Source organism: Arvicola amphibius, chromosome 8, assembly GCF_903992535.2.
Source record: "Arvicola amphibius chromosome 8, mArvAmp1.2, whole genome shotgun sequence".
NCBI lineage: Eukaryota > Metazoa > Chordata > Mammalia > Rodentia > Cricetidae > Arvicola > Arvicola amphibius.
In genome coordinates this window covers 116726595-116742577 of record NC_052054.1, presented here as the reverse complement: position 1 = coordinate 116742577, position 15983 = coordinate 116726595, and the positions used below count along the sequence as shown (strand labels likewise).

The 15983-nt window shown below is 45.1% G+C and overlaps 1 protein-coding gene across 3 annotated transcripts in view; it reads left to right on the top strand.

Moving 5' to 3' along the window:
• The window catches only part of Ttll4 (tubulin tyrosine ligase like 4), a 41070-nt gene that overhangs the window by 12028 nt on the left and 13059 nt on the right, over positions 1-15983 (top strand). For 2 of the 3 annotated variants that reach the window (XM_038339050.1, XM_038339051.1), the window contains exons 2-14: positions 1103-2674; positions 3734-3837; positions 4089-4152; positions 9002-9126; positions 9521-9631; positions 9931-10007; positions 10885-11076; positions 11154-11236; positions 11416-11544; positions 11856-11978; positions 12243-12341; positions 13041-13175; positions 13726-13872. In XM_038339050.1, coding sequence (XP_038194978.1) covers positions 1197-2674; positions 3734-3837; positions 4089-4152; positions 9002-9126; positions 9521-9631; positions 9931-10007; positions 10885-11076; positions 11154-11236; positions 11416-11544; positions 11856-11978; positions 12243-12341; positions 13041-13175; positions 13726-13872 — 2867 coding nt within the window. In that variant the 5' untranslated portion in view covers positions 1103-1196. The remainder of the gene's footprint in view (positions 1-1102; positions 2675-3733; positions 3838-4088; positions 4153-9001; positions 9127-9520; positions 9632-9930; positions 10008-10884; positions 11077-11153; positions 11237-11415; positions 11545-11855; positions 11979-12242; positions 12342-13040; positions 13176-13725; positions 13873-15983) is intronic. The other variant, XM_038339052.1, reaches the window with a different exon arrangement.

The following is a 15983-nucleotide window of genomic DNA, read 5'->3' as shown; positions in this document are numbered from 1 at the left end:
CCTGCTAATTCCTTCTCTCTAGCTCTCTTGGTAGGGATATCAGGATGTCATCTTCTGAGGTGAATAGATAGGTGTTATTTCCCTCTGGATGTGGTCATGCAGGCAGACCCACCTTTTCCCACAGCTACGAAAACTAGAGAGTGATTTGTGAGTTCTATCTAGACAGTGACCATGCTGAAGAAATTGTGAGACAAGATGGGGCACATACTGCTTTATAGAGAAATTTGGAGGAACAAGGCAAGTTCTCCACCCCAGAGAGCAGCCAAACTGCAGTCTGGGTCCTGGGATGGAAGTCTCTCCTGCCCCTCCCCGTGCCGCTTTCTCAGTTCTCTGTTCCATTATGGTCGCTGAGGATAGTGTTGGTGTTTAGGTCCAGCTTCCTTGTTTTTAGTATGTAGGTTGGAATTTTAGCCTGAATGGTTGACAAGATTCTTGAAGAGATGAAATTGCTGTCTCTGCTCAGATTTCAGAGTGAGCTGGGAAATTTTCTGTTTCTCTCTCAATTTGCCTTGTTTTGGTTTTTGTTTGTTTGTTGCTTTTTTTTTTTTTTTTTTTTTTAAAACCAAAAAAAGTTGAGGTAGAGCAAGAACAATAGAGCAAATGTGTTTTTGGACCTTTGAGCTTTTTGAATGAGTTGAGAGGGGAGTACAGTCTGACCTTTGCCACTTTCAGACCTGCCATATTAGAGAAGGCAGTCATTCAGCTGCAGCCCAGGATGCTTTTAATCAGTTCTTATTTTTTTTTTAAAACATGCTTCAACTTTTTTCTTTGACAGTTCCATATTTATATGTGTGTGTCTCTTGCTCATATCTACTCAACAACTACTTCTCTTTGGAGAGAAGCAAGCTTTCTGAGAGTGTGGACACATGAGCAGCCTCACACTAGTGGACCCTTAAAGTCTTAGTCCTTGAGAAAGCCAGATTTGATCCTACGAAGGCCTCAGAAAGGCCTCTGCAAGCTCCCTGGAAGTGTGTTCTTCTCTCAGGACCCCAAATGATGACCAAGACTGGTCACTAAAACGGAAGCAAAACCCTATTACTTACATAGCATAGGACCCATCCTGACAAGCTGGCAGCATTTCCAATCATTTTTCTCCCCACAGGCTGACAGATACAAGGATGCAGCTGGTGCTAGAGGTGTGTGGCAGCTTACCTGAGCCAGGCCATGAGGCTATGTTGCCATGATGTGGGCCCCTCATGGCCTCAGCAGGAACAGAACCCTACAATATTGGCCTGCGCCGAGGAAACAGCTTCAAGCAGAGACATCCCTCAGGCACAGTGTCTGCTTCACCACCTGAGAAACCCTCAGAGGTCAAAGTCTGGTCTCAGGCCCATCAGCAGGTGAAGCCAATCTGGAAGCTGGAAAGGAAGCACGTAGGCACTCTGTCAGCGGGGCTGGGCACCAGTTTCTTGGGAGTCCCACCCCAGCCAGCCTATTTCTTTTGCCCTAGCACTTTATGTAGCTCTGGGACCACAGCTGTCATTGCAGGTCACAGCAGTCCCTGCTACCTGCAGTCTCTCCCTGACTTGTTCAGCAACACTCTGTTGTACCGCCGCACCAACGTGAGGCAAAAACCGTATCAGCAACTGGAATCTTTCTGCGTGCGTTCCAGCCCATCAGAGAAAAGATCGTTTTCTCTCCCTCAGAAGGGTCTCCCTGTCAGTGTCACTGCCAATAAAGCCACATCTTCTGCAGTCTTCCCCATGGCCCAGCCCATGGCGTCTTCACCCACTGATCCATACCTCTCACTGGCAGCAGCTGGGGAAAATCCTTCAAGGAAGAGCTTGTCCTCAGCCATCTCAGGGAAGATTGCATCTCCTCCACTGTCCTCCTATAAGCCCATGCTGAACAACAACTCCTTCATGAGGCCAAATAGCACTAAAGTGCCCTTATCACAAGCCACAGATGGCCTGAAGCCAGTATCCTCACCCAAGATCCAACCTGTCTCCTGGCATCATTCAGGGGGTACTGGAGACTGTGTACCCCAGCCTGGTGACCACAAGGGGCCCCAAAGCATTGGCACTGTCTTAGATGATGCCACCGCCCCTACCACCTTATCTACCCCTAGTACCTTCAACATATCCACAGCCAGTGTTACCTCTTCCCAGTGCAGTCAGAGTAACTTTAGGATGGAGGCACATCCCTATGGCCTGGAGGAGAACTCGGATTCCCAGAGCGCTGCTAAAGAGGTACACTTCACTGAGGCTGTGAGGAAGTTGACTGCAAAAGGCTTTGAGAAGATGCCACGGCAAGGCTACCAGTTTGAACAGGCTTGTTTTGTGAATCCCAGCTTCCAGTGGGGTCTTCTCAACAGAAGCAGGCGGTGGAAACCTCTGATGGGTCAGCGGTTTCCTCAGGAGGACATTGGATTAGACAGTGGGATCCTTCCTGGTGCCTCAGACACCTTGGGGTTGGACAGTACAGTCTTTTGTACCAAAAGGATCAGCATTCACCTCCTTGCCTCGCATGTCCATGGGCTCAACCCCAGTCCTACCTGTGGGTCTGTAGTTGACCCCCAATTACTTGGAGAAGACCGAGCTCCTGTTCCCCCTTCTTCCCTCCAGCCTCTAGGTGTAGCTGACGTGGCCACTCGCCTTTCTTCTGTCCATCTTGACCAGCCTGGGAAGGAACCTGAGGAAGCCAAGGAGCTGAGCTCATGTGCTGGGGATAGCCGGTAAGCTGCACCCTGTCTTTGGTTCCTTTAGAACAGAACGGTAGTTACACCATAATCTGGGCACACTGCTGCTTTCTTTTTTTTAAACATTTCTTATAGTTTATTTAACTTTTATTTTATGTGCATTGGTATGAAGGTGTCAGATCCCCTGGAACTGGATCTTCAGACAGTTGTGAACAGACAGTTGAACCCGGGTCCTCTGGAAGAGCATTCAGTGCTCTTAACCACTGAGCCATCTCCCCAGCCCCCACACTGCTGCTTTCTATCTCTTATAGTTGGCTTTATTTTTTGGCTGTCCTACAAGTTTTAGTTTTTACTCTAATGTAGGGATTCATTTTAAGGTGGGGAAGGAAAACTAACCTGTAGACTAAACCTTGCTTTTACAAATAAAGTTTTATTGGATGCAACCTTGTCCTTTTTTTTTTTTTTTTTTTTTTTTTTTACTGTTTTAACTGCTTTCTTGCTACAACAGTAGAGTTGGAAAGTTGTGACGGAATGACGTATAAAACAACATATTTACTGATAGTTTCTTTGGAGAATTTGCCCATCTCTGTTTTAGGTTATTACCAGGGGAGAAGTAAGAATTCCAGATAACCACATCTTAGGGTCTATGACTTTTCAACTTACGACAAACCAGATTGCATTCCCATGCATTCCTGGTATGACAGCCATTTAGAGTTGAAGACAGACATAGTTGATTCCTTCTCTTGTGTCTTACTGTTCCAGAACCTCGATCCACCAAGGCCTTCTGAGTTCCCAGTGAGCATCCCAAAAACATATAAATTACCAGATACTCACTGATGACTTTTGTATGCAGAATTTTAAACTTACATACTGTAAGCAGACTTCAGACAGAATGATGTACAGATAAGGGATGTAAAGCTGAGGAGCTATGGCTGGACCTAAATTCGGAGGACCTGAGAAATAGTTTATGAGGTCCAGGCAAGAGATGACGTAGTGATGAGGAGACTGTTTCTGGGAAACAGTGAAGGGATGAGACTCCAGTGCTGCTGCTTTTATGGAGCTGGCTTGGGTGGAGGCATGACTCTTTTCTTTCAGTTCAGCTACTGACCTCCGGCCAAACCAGGTGGAGCCTGAAGATACAGAAGATGAACTAGGTTTGGAAGATAGCTGCAGCCATGATGAAAATGAAGAAGAGGAGGGTAAGGAATCCTTTTGCCTCTGACTGCGGAGTTTGGTCACCATCCACTAGGGAAGGGGGATGACAGTGCGTGCCAGGCTTGACTCACATTGCTGTGGGGCCTAACTTAGGAGTTTGTGAGGAATGCAATGCAGAGCAGAGGTGGTGCTCACTGCAGAGCCCAGGATGCTACACACATAGTTGCCTGGGCTCGGTGAGGGTGCACATGCAGCACCATCTTCTAGTGAGGATTTCTCTGTTCTTCCTCCACAGGAGACTCAGAGTGCTCTTCCTTAAGTATCGTCTCCCCCAGCGAGTCGGTGGCAATAATATCTCGGTGAGTGCTATGCAGATCATTGGCAGATGCTCATTCCTTGCACGTGAAGGTTGTAATGACATTATCCTAACTGACCCTGAGAACCCTAATTCATTCTCATCAAGTTTCTTGTCTGTTTTTATATGTAACTGTAGTTTAAGAAGTGTTTTTGATTTTTTTGAGACAGGGTCTCTACATAGCCCTGGCTGTCATGGACCTCACTATATAGATAAGGCTGGTCTTATCTATATACTCATAGGGGTCTGCCGGAGTGCTTTGAGCAGTAATATGCACCATTATGCCTTGCCGTTTATTCAAGTCCTTTGTAGAACAAACATTTTGGGATGCGATGTCAAGAGATACTGGAAGCATTTTTTTTAAAGCATGTTATTCTGTAAAAGGCTTTTAGAACTTATTTAAGGACTCTTATTTAAAACACATTTGGACCAAACAGAATATAAAGGTGCTTGCTTCCAAACCTGAACTGGAGTTTATCCCTGGAACCTACATGCTGGGAGAAGAGGACCAATCTCCCCCAAAAGTTGTCTTCTGTTATCTATATATGCACTGTGGCATGTGTGCACCCCTTAGCGCATTCACGCACGCACGCACGCACGCACGCACGCACACACACACACACACAAGTAAATAAGTTATAAAAATTAAAAATAAACGACTAGGCACTTGTTAGTTAGGTCGCTTGGGGAGAGAGGGATTTATGTGTGTCAGTTCACAATTACACATCGCAGTCCATCATGAAGGGAAGTCAAACAGGAACTCAAGGTACAAACTTAAACAGAAGCCTTGGAGGAACATGTCTTACCTGACTCGTTCCTCCTGACTTGCTCAGTGTAAGTCAATGCAGGTGGCTTTAGAGTCCCGATGAAGATTTTGTATTCCCTGGAGATCAGGTTATAAGCAGTTATGAGTTGCCTGATATGGATGCTACAATTGAACTCAGATCTATTGCAAAGCTGAAACCGTTTCTCTAGCCCCAAGTAAGACTCTTTTGGTTCTAGGTGCTATGGCATTAGTCTCAGTACTCCAGAATTTGATGCTGGATAAATACTGTAAATTTGAGGCCAGCCTATACAAAATACTAGCTCAAAAAATAAAGGATAAAGCTGGGCAGTGGTGGCACATGCCTTTAATCCTAGCACTCGGGAGGCAGAGGCAGGTGTATCTTTGTGAGTTCGAGGCCAGCCTGGTCTACAAGAGCTAGTTCCAGGCCAGGCTCTAAAACTACAGCAAAACCCTGTCTTGAAAAAAAACAAAAACAAACAAACAAAAAAAAACCAACAGAATAAATCTCATCCTCCATCATAATCTTTTTTGTTTCCCTTCTAACCTTGCCTCAGAATTAGGCTTTGTCTTCATTATTTGTTTAAAAAAAATAAGAACTCCTGAATTATTGAATATTGAAGGTTTTTCTGTTCTAAAAATGCAAAGGAATGGAAAATTAAGGGTAATAAGGTGGCTCAGCTTGTAAAGGCACTTGCTCCTACACCTGATGACTGAGTTCAAGCCCCAGAATTCGCATGATAAAAGAGAGAAGCAACTCCCTCAAGTGTCCCCGACTTGAATGACACTGGCAATCATGTACACACACACACATAGTAAATGTAAAAAATTAGAAAAGTAAAATAAACTCAATGAACAAAAAAATTGGCATTTTGTTTTTAGTGCAAAATATCTGTTCTCATTTTTAATTAAAATATAGCCTTGTCTATCAAGGCTTTCCAGCATACTTTGACACTGGCTACTTTTTGTGTGTCTGCTCTGCTTTACCTGTAGCTGAGAAGACCTCTGTGTCTAGGTTAGCATGAACAAAGCTGCCCATGTCTGTAAATATGATGGTGTGGCAGCATCTTTATTGACTCTAAAGTATCAAGCCAGCAAGATGAAGGCAGAGGTATCTGGAAAACAAAAGAAATAAAGTTAAATCTTTCTATGATGGGAACGGAAATCCTGGCATATGTGTTCTCAGTCTGTTGCATAATTTGTCTTTTTAAGCCCACCCTATCTTGGTTTTATAAAAGTGAAGCTGGTTCTGGTTGCAGATACTGGATACCAATTAAAGTACCTCCATTTGCCATAAGAGAAAGATGCGTAGGCGTAATGAGTCCTACCTTTTCACATACAAGAGTGGCTGTGTGTTCATTTGTGGGCTGTCTGTCATCAAGAAAGCTGCACAACCAACCCTTTAGCCTTCCAGATGGAGAAGATAAAACTCATGGGTGAAGGATTTAGCTTGCTGGTAGAGTACTTGGCTAGCATGAGGCCTTGGGTTTGATCTCAGACTCTATCAAGAACAATTTGCTGTATAGGCCAGGCTGGCTTTGAATTCATGGTAACCTTCCTGCTTCAGCCTGTCGAGTACTGGAATCCCAAATGGAACCGTCATGCTCAGTTTTCCTGTTATTAGATTTGTATTTGACAACATAGGAAAAATAAATCAGAGATGGATTCTTGCCCTGGTCCCCAGACTCAGAATCTCAGGTGATCTTTCTGCCTCCAGCAATAGTTGTATTGCATTTTCTGCTTCTGTGCAGAATCATGTGATACTAACAGTGAGGGTCATTAGAGACCAGTAAAAATACTGAAGGAGATGAAATGTTCCAGGGTCAGGGTCATAGCTTACAGCCTTGCCTAAGGATAAGTCCAGTTCTGTTTGTGGGGTCTCTCCTTAGTTTTCCTTTTAAAAGTGTTCTCTTTCTCTCTCTCTCTCTCTCTCTCTCTCTCTCTCTCTCTCTCTCTCTCTCTCTCTCTCTCTCTCTCTGTGTGTGTGTGTGTGTGTGTGTGTGTGTGTGAGAGAGAGAGAGAGAGAGAGAGAGAGAGAGAGAGAGAGAGAGAGAGAGAGAGAGAGAGAGTGTTATCCCTTGGAAATGGAGTTATGTATGGGTGGTTGTAAGCTGAACTATAGATGCTGGGAATTGAACCCAGATCTTCTGTGAGAATAAGTGCTCTTAGCCACTGAGCAATTTCTCCAGCCCCTAGTTTCATACAGCCCTGGCTGGCCCAGACCTTGTGACTGTAGATGTTAGAATGACTTCAGCTTTTGCCACTGCTGCTGCCACACACTACTTACAAATTACCATTAGCTTCACCATTCACCTATTTGGGTTGTTTCTAACTTTGAACTATTAGTGAAGTTACCAAAAAGAATCATAGTCGTATTTTATGTGAGCATGAATGTTAAAAATCTCAATTGTTCGATTTTACCAATAAAGACCCTAGATGCTGTGGTTAAAGTCTGCAAACTCAGGCAGAGAAGCACCTGGCTGACCTCATTCCTCCTCCTCTGATGTTCCAGAAGCCTCCCCCTTCTACACTGTTTCAAAAACTCAGACTGAATGCCCCTCCCCTCTACTTCCTGTGTGTTTCTATCCGTCTTCCTGACTATCTCTTAGTCTCTTTTTTTCCTTAATAATCCTGTGTTCAGTTCCTGTCAACTGGTTGCTTGCTCCACTTCTTGACCTGTGATTGACTTTATTTTAAGACCGTTTATATCAAGCAGAAGGCACTTGGATCAAGGTATGTGCTAGGGCTGAGCCACACAACAACTAGAAACAGGTTTTTCCAGTAAATAACAGTCCCCAGGTTGTTTGAATAGCCTGCAACACACAAGTCTTTATTTCTTGGACACACATGCCCAGAAATGTAGATGCTTTCTGTGCCGCCTTATCTCCGGCCTTGTTTTGTGTCGTAGCTCATTCTCTTCAGTTTCACCACGTGTGCCCAATGCCAGCACTTGAGACACCGAGGTGGGAAAATTGGGAATTTGAGACCAGCCTTGCCTTTACGTAGGAGTTCCTGTCTTAAAAACAAATTTGAAGAAATCTAAGTTATAGAACACTGAATTATTTTACATATAGAGCCTGTTTCTATTGTATTGAAAATACTTTTTAAAAAGTATTGTCACAGTCTTAGGGGTCAAGCGCAGGGCCTTCTCAGTTAGGCAAGGGCTCTGTCACTGAGATATTTGTTTTGTTTTTTCTTTTCTTTACAATCTGAAATTAACCTTACAGTAATATTTGTGGCTCATATCAGTTCAGTGTAAAGAGAAAAACCTTTCTTCACCTTTCATGCTATTTAAAGAAATTGTTTGGACCAGTGGCTTGTACCTGAGTGGCTGGTGCCTACTGAGCTGGCTCAGTAGTACCTAGCCCATTGGCCCAGGGTTCTCCTCCTCCCTCTGTCTATGAGACCTAGACCTGTGTTGCTACCAAAGTCAGGAGTGTTGTCCAGAGCAGAGAAGGACACAGCCAGCTATGTTCTCACGTGAGCTAGAGCATAGGGCAGGCAGGAGTTTCACTGTTGCTTCTCTTTCTTTTGCTCTTTTCTCACGTAAAATATTTATGGGCCGGGCGCACGCACCTTTAATCCCAGCACTTGGGAAGCAGAGGCAGGCGGATCTTCTATCAGTTTGAGGCCAGCTTTGTCTACAGAGCAAGTTCCAGGACTGCCAAAGCTACATAGAACAACCCTGTCTCGAAGAAACCAAAACACAAAACAGAAACAAAAACATTTCTGTATCTTCCTTTCAGTTCCCCTGCCATCCTTTCTTTCCTCCTTTCTCTGTTATAGTATAGCAGTCTTCTCCTGGTGTCCACTTCCTCTCCCAGAACCCTTGTGGGTCTTTCCCGACCATGGTGGGGAAGTTTATCACGGGGTATTGGAGATGTGCTATCAGGGTGTTGGGCTCTTTGACTCTTAATGATGTACAAATCTATAGGTAGATTAGCTCTAGCACTGTATGAGTTCATACTTGAATAACAACTGTCAAACCCTTGTCTTTTCAGAATCCTATGCAATCCTGTTAACACCTCAAAGCTGTCCCTTTCTCATTCTGTTTGGTTTTTCATCACAGGAGCTGTGTGGATTTAATGTCCAAATCCCTTCCCAATCATGAGAAGGTTGTGCGACCAGCCCTCATCTACAGTCTCTTCCCCAATGTGTCCCCTACCATCTATTTTGGAACTCGGGATGAAAGAGGTAAATGTAAGCAAGGGATACAGTCCAGAGGAACTCACAGGAGGATGCCAGCTAACCTGGACGGAGGGGACAAGATGGGAGAGCTCTTCCAGAATGGCTCTTTTTGTGCTCAGTTTCCACAGGATGTAGGTTCTATTGTGGACTTTACTTGTCTGTCCTTTGACATTTCTCAGTCTCATAATCTCTGGCTTAGCACATGGCCTCTATTTGGTTTTTGTCAGCTTCCAGCCTTTCCTTTGCTCCTCACTCCTGCACAGCCCCCTTTCCATAAAGGGCAGTTCTCTAAACCTGATCTGGAGCAATCTGTAGTGATTTGTCTGCCTAGGAAAGAATGGGCACCACTGCCATCTTTTTCATCGCCTCACTGTGACCGTCTGCCCTTGCCTTTCCCCAGTGGAGAAACTTCCCTGGGAACAGAGGAAGCTGCTCCGGTGGAAGATGAGCACAGTGACTCCTAACATTGTCAAGCAGACCATTGGACGGTCGCACTTCAAGATCAGTAAGAGTGAGTTACTCTGAACTGCGTGCCCTGACAGATGGGTTTTGGACAGGAGTAGAGCCTTAGAGACCCCCTGTTGTATGTGGGAACCCTGTCTTGGAGCTTCCAACCTCATAGAAGGGTATAGCTCTGAAAGTCCTCTGGGCTGAGCCAGTTGCTCAGAATTGGGAGGCAGAAGACCATTGTTTTGGCCTCGGGTAGGGCAGCTCCATGGTAACTCTGAGAGTTCAGTGGTGAGGCCTTGCTCTGTCCCAGAGTCTGCCAGAGCTGTTAAGTGAGACTGACTTCCTGCTTGCCTTCTTCAGGGAATGATGACTGGCTGGGCTGCTGGGGTCACCACATGAAGTCTCCTGGCTTTCGATCCATTAGAGAGCATCAGAAGGTGGGTCCTTCCCAAGGAGCTTGTCCCACTGACCAGGCCAGGATGAGAGTGTTGTTGGGGCAGTGGAGAGAGTGTTGGAAGGGCATTTAGGTGAGGACGGTTACAGAGGAGTGTTCTAGAGAGCACAGTGGGGGTCTCAGCGAAGTGTCTCCCACCCCAGTCCTGTTGCTGCCAGGTGCTTTTCACTCCATGTCTTGAGAGGTCTTGTCTGTTTTTAGTTGATGAGTTTCCCGTTACCACCACTAACTGCTTCTTCTCTGCAAGCTACATTTATGGAGAGAGGGTTCTGCGGTTCTGTTGGAACACTGTGTCCTCCTGCCCCAGACTCCCCCATGGCCTGGTGCTTTCCTTTCCTTGTCTCACATGCTGTCATGAGAAAATAGGTGATAGCTTTCCCATTGTACTCAAGGTGACTATCATAACTGTCCTAGTCTGCCTCTCTGTCACTGTGGTGAAGCACTGGCCAGCAGTCTGGGGAGGCAAGGGTTACTTTGGCTTACAGTCCATCACTGAGGAAAGTTGAGGCAGGAACTGAGTAGAGACTCTGGAGAAGCATTGCTCGTTTTCCATGGTTTGCTCAGCTTGCTTTCTCATATAACCCGAACCACTTACTGAGGGATAGCCCTGCCCAAGGTGAGCCTCACATCAGTAGTTAATCAAGAAAATGCCCACACAGGCTAGTCCGGTGCAGGCAATTCTTTAATTAGTTCACTCTTCCAGGTGACTCTAGTTTGTGTCTAGATAGCAAAAGAAAAGCTAGAAAGGACCTTGAACTTTGTTTTGCAGGGGATGTTGGAATGATGGGGTGGGGCTTATCTTGTTTCTCTTGGTCTCACCTCTGCCTTTTCCCTCTGCTTGCCTCTTGTCCCTTCTGTAGCTAAACCACTTTCCAGGCTCCTTCCAGATTGGGAGGAAGGACCGGCTGTGGCGGAACCTGTCTCGCATGCAGAGCCGTTTTGGCAAGAAAGAGTTCAGTTTTTTCCCCCAGTCCTTTATCCTGCCCCAGGATGCCAAGCTCCTGCGCAAAGCATGGGAGAGCAGTAGCCGCCAGAAGTGGATTGTAAAGCCAGTGAGTGGGGCAAAGGGAGCAGATGATGGGACGAGGGGAAAGCAGCGGATCTCATTTCCTTTCCCTTTGACTTCTAGCCAGCATCTGCTCGAGGCATTGGCATTCAGGTCATTCACAAATGGAGTCAGCTCCCCAAGCGCAGGCCCCTCCTGGTACAGAGGTGAGCCTACCTAGCTCACATTCCTCTCTCCATCTTCCTGTCTTCTTGGATTATCTTCTTATAGTGTTTTGCCTCATGACCTCCCAGCCAAAGACCTTCCTTAGTCAACTGCTGAGAGTTCTCACCACAGCTTGCTCATTCATCTGGCTGTGTGTAAAGTTAGCCTCTCCTCTCTGCAGGTATCTACACAAGCCCTACCTCATTAGTGGCAGCAAATTTGATCTTCGGATCTATGTTTACGTTACTTCTTATGATCCTCTACGGATTTACCTCTTTTCGGATGGACTCGTCCGCTTTGCCAGTTGCAAGTATGTGCTGGTCGTGAGGCATTCCTCTGACACTGGGTGACTTTCTTTGTTTGGTTGGGATGAGGACTCTGAGCAGAAAGGGCACAGATATCTTGGTGGTTTTCATTACTAAGGAAGGTGGGAGGGTGGGAAATGAGGAAAGAGTTCTGAAGTACTGAGGTTGCCAAGTAGATTAGCTGTGTTGTTCTAGAACTTGGGATTTTCAGGAGCAGAACAAATCTGTGCGCTTGTCCTATCTCCTTCCTGGGGAAATATCTGCCCATTTCCATCTGCTCTTGCCATCTTGCCTCTGCCGTTCTTCTCACTTCCAGGTATTCCCCTTCCATGAAGAGTCTTAGCAACAAGTTCATGCACCTGACCAACTACAGTGTCAATAAAAAGAATGCGGAGTACCAGGCCAATGCTGATGAGACAGCCTGCCAGGGCCACAAATGGTACTGAGGGCAGTGTGTCTCTATCAAAACTCTGTCTTGAACCTAGGTAGGGCTTTGCCTTTGGGAGGTTTGGGGCAGTAGTTGAAGAGTATAGTGACTTGTCACTTCAGAATTGGTTTGTTTGCATCCAGATGCATCTCTTTCTTATTTCAAAATATCTTTGGGGGGATACAAAGGAGGTATCTTTAGCTTCTTACTCCTTATTTTTTTCTCTTGTCACTCATTTCTAGGACATAACCCCAAATACTTCCTTCTCCCCTTCAGGGCACTGAAAGCTTTGTGGAATTATCTGAGCCAGAAGGGAATTAATAGTGATGCCATCTGGGAGAAGATAAAGGATGTTGTTGTCAAAACCATCATCTCGTGAGTTTCAGTGCTGCTTCGGCTGTTGGGTGTGCCATGGACCCTCATGTTTTCACCTTGCCTCTCTGCTGTGCTCTAAGATGTGCCCATTTTCTGTTTCAGTTTGGAGGACAGGAGATAGGAAGAAGCAGAGTTAAATTCTGCTGTCTTAGTCTCTCTTCTGTTGCTGTGATAAATACCTTGGCCAAGGCAACTTATAGAAGCATTTAATTTGGGATTTAAGATTCCAGGGAGCTAGCGCAAGGCAGAGAGAACTAACTGGGAATGACTTGGACTTTTGAAACCTCAAAGCCCACCACAAGTGACATACCTTCTCCAACAAGGCTATACCTCTTAATCCTTCCCTAACAGTTAACCAACTGGGAACCAGCTGTTCAAATATATGAGCCTATGAAAAACATTCTCATTCTAACCACCATACTGCTCATTTTACCAAACTTCATCAAGGTGATGGCCCAGATCAAGCACATCCCTTAAGAGCCACTGTTTCTGGGTGGGGAGGGATGGTGTTCATGATGATGACCATCGTGAGATGGTCTGATGTTGCCAAGGTTGGCCTTGAACTTCTAACTAACCTGCTTCTACTTTCCTGTTTTCTACATGGGGATTGCATGCATGTATTCCCATGCTGACTCTGAGGAGGCACTTTTAAAGAGAAAGTTGTTTCTGCCCTCCTAATTCTAGATATCCCACTGGCAGGTCAGAGCCCTACGTGACCAACCTACTGAAGTTGTATGTGCGGCGCCCCTACAGCTGTCATGAACTCTTTGGTTTTGACATCATGCTTGATGAGAACCTAAAACCCTGGGTCCTCGAAGTCAACATTTCGCCAAGGTAGGTGGTGGTGTTAGTTCCGCAGAGTAGAGCCCGTCTTTCACCCTCAGGATCCCTGTCATTGTTTTGTTGACCTGGGAAAGTCTTCCTTCACTTTTTTCTTGTCATGCTCTGTATTTACTGACTCACTGATTCTTTGCCGTTACTTAGGATCTTTAAGAATAGAGAGGGGTTATTAAAAGTTGTTGACCCCTACCATTTTCTAGCAAACCAAGGGCATGGGCAGATTCATCAAGCTGTATGAGGTTATTTGTTGTCTTTGAGGGTATTTGTCTTGTTGTTTGTTTGTTTGAGACAGGGTTTCTCTATTGTCGCTCTGGCTGTCCCGGTACTCACTGTGTAGACCAGGCTGGCCTTGAACTCACAGAGATCCACCTGCTTCTGCCTCCCAAGTGCTGGGATTAAAAGTGTACGCCACCATCTCCCAGCTGAGCATATTTGTTGAAGATGCTCACACATGTGGGTATTTTAAGAAGCCCTCATTTGGATGTAGGACCCAGAATCTTTCTGGAATGCTGCTTTGACCCTGTTTTGCATTCTACCCCTGCAGCCTCCACTCTAATTCTCCCCTGGACATCAGCATCAAGGGCCAGATGATCCGAGATCTCCTGAACCTGGCAGGCTTTGTTCTGCCCAACATGGAGGACATCCTCTCCAGTTCCAGCAGCCCCAGCAGCTCCAGCGGCTCTAGCACAAGGTCTGCCTCTCAGCTTCCCTAGGTTGGGATGGCAGCATGAGCAGCCCCATTATGATTTGGGGAGGGAATGTGTTTGGGAACCTCTCTCCTGCTTGGTCTTTATGGCTCAAACTTCCTCTGCTGTCCATCCACACACCACTGCCACATCAGTACTCTGAAAGTAAGTCTGATTACTTTACTTCTATTCAGAAATCTCCACGGGGACCAAGGATCAAATCTAACCTCCTTACTTGGACATTGGAGGCTCCAGCTACTTTTTCTGGGTGTTTGTTTCTATTCTGCCTGATTCTGGTGCCTTGGCAGATCCTCAAGGATTAGGTAGTGACCTTTCCTATGCTTACGTGGTTTCTTCATTCTAAAGATGCCCCTCATCCAGATTCCCTGTCCATCACAGCCTAGTTCTAGACATCTTTATGAAATACCTCAATTTGGAGATTTTCCTTCATACCTCCAAAGCTTTGAAACTATTCTTGAGGAGAGGAAAGTAATATTTAGTAAGTACCTGGGATAGTTAAGGAAACACAGTGTGTCTACTCAACTCTGTAGGGCTCATATTAGTATTGTAGTTTATAGATAAGGACACTGAAGATCCTGTAGCAGTAATCAGTCCAGGGCCATTCAGCCCAAGAGAGTGAGTGGGTAGAGTGCTGACTTCCAGCAGCTATTTCCCACCTGTGATCCCAGCACTTAGAGGTGCAGGGCAGGGTATCATATGCAAGTTAGGTGATATTCTTGGTGGCTGATCTACTTTACCCACTGTGTGTGTCTGGAGGTGTACTTGGCCCTGTTCAGCAGTTATCTGAGTTATTCCATGTGCCACAAGGGAGTCAGTTCTCTCTGTTTGACCTATGAGAGGTAGATCCAAGTGGACTTCCTGAAGCTTGCAAGAACTTTTTAAGTTTACAAAAAGAAAAGTCTAATAATGTATGTTAGCGTTATCGACCACTGATCATAATCTATATAGAAATCCACATTGGAGAGAAAGCTGTAGATAGACTCATGGCTTTGAGTCAAGTAAAAACTTGGGATACAAAAATGATTTTGTGTTATATGCATCTGTGAGTTTATTCCTTTCAGAGTCTAGGATCAAGGCCATCTGTCTTCCTCAGCTGGAAACCTAGTAACTCTAAGAAAGCCAGGCCTGAGACCTGAGTTCTACATATGAGGAGAAGGAAGCTGTAGCCTTACATGGGGGAGGAGCTGGTATACTCATTGCTGTTAAAAATACAGTTAGTCAGTCAATATCCCAGAGACCTGAGAAGCATAAATTATAGCAAGAAATATAATCCAAATGGCCTACATATCAGTTAAAATGGTAGAAACTTACCCACTACCTAGAAGATTGCCCTAGGTTCCAGTGGCTTCGTTTGGGGCAGTGGTCTGCTTTTGGCTTCCATACTGGACAGCATTAAATCTTCAGCTACAGCATAGAGTAGCGTCAGCCTTTGGTCTGAGAGATGTTTCTGTAGTGGAACTTGAGGGACTGCCGCTACTTTGACCACAGAGTAGAGCAGTCAGCCCAGCAGTGTCCACACTCCGGTGGCAAGTGAGGCATGGAGAAGTTGTGCCCAGAGATTAGTGTTGCCACAAATCAAGTGCAGTCACGCCCTGTCTGTCTTCTTTGGGTACCTTAGGATTCCCACTAGTAGCTGGTGTTTGTATCTATCTTGGGAAATTATTTTATTGAAAATTTAAAATGCCATATTCAGCAGATCTCTGAAGAGTTTGAGGATCATCATCTATTAAGTATACCTAATTTAAACAAACTTGTTTTAAGTTACTTGCTTTAAACATATACAGCAGGCTAAATAAAGCGTGTCACTAAATGAATTATATAATCTTTACAAGTTAGTCTTTTATAGTACACCATTATAGAATGTTATAGTTTCTTGTATGACTCAGTTTATCCAAATACTTGAAGCTTAACAAAGTTAGCGAAGACAAAGAGGTTAAACATATATTACTGTGAACTTGAGTAGACTGTAGGAATTTATAAGCCTTATTTATCAAACATACCTATATTGTTTCTTATTTAAAAGATTTTTAGAAGTCTGGGGTTGAACAGAGTTATCAGACATAAGTAAGTGGTTAGACATACATTTCTAAGTTAT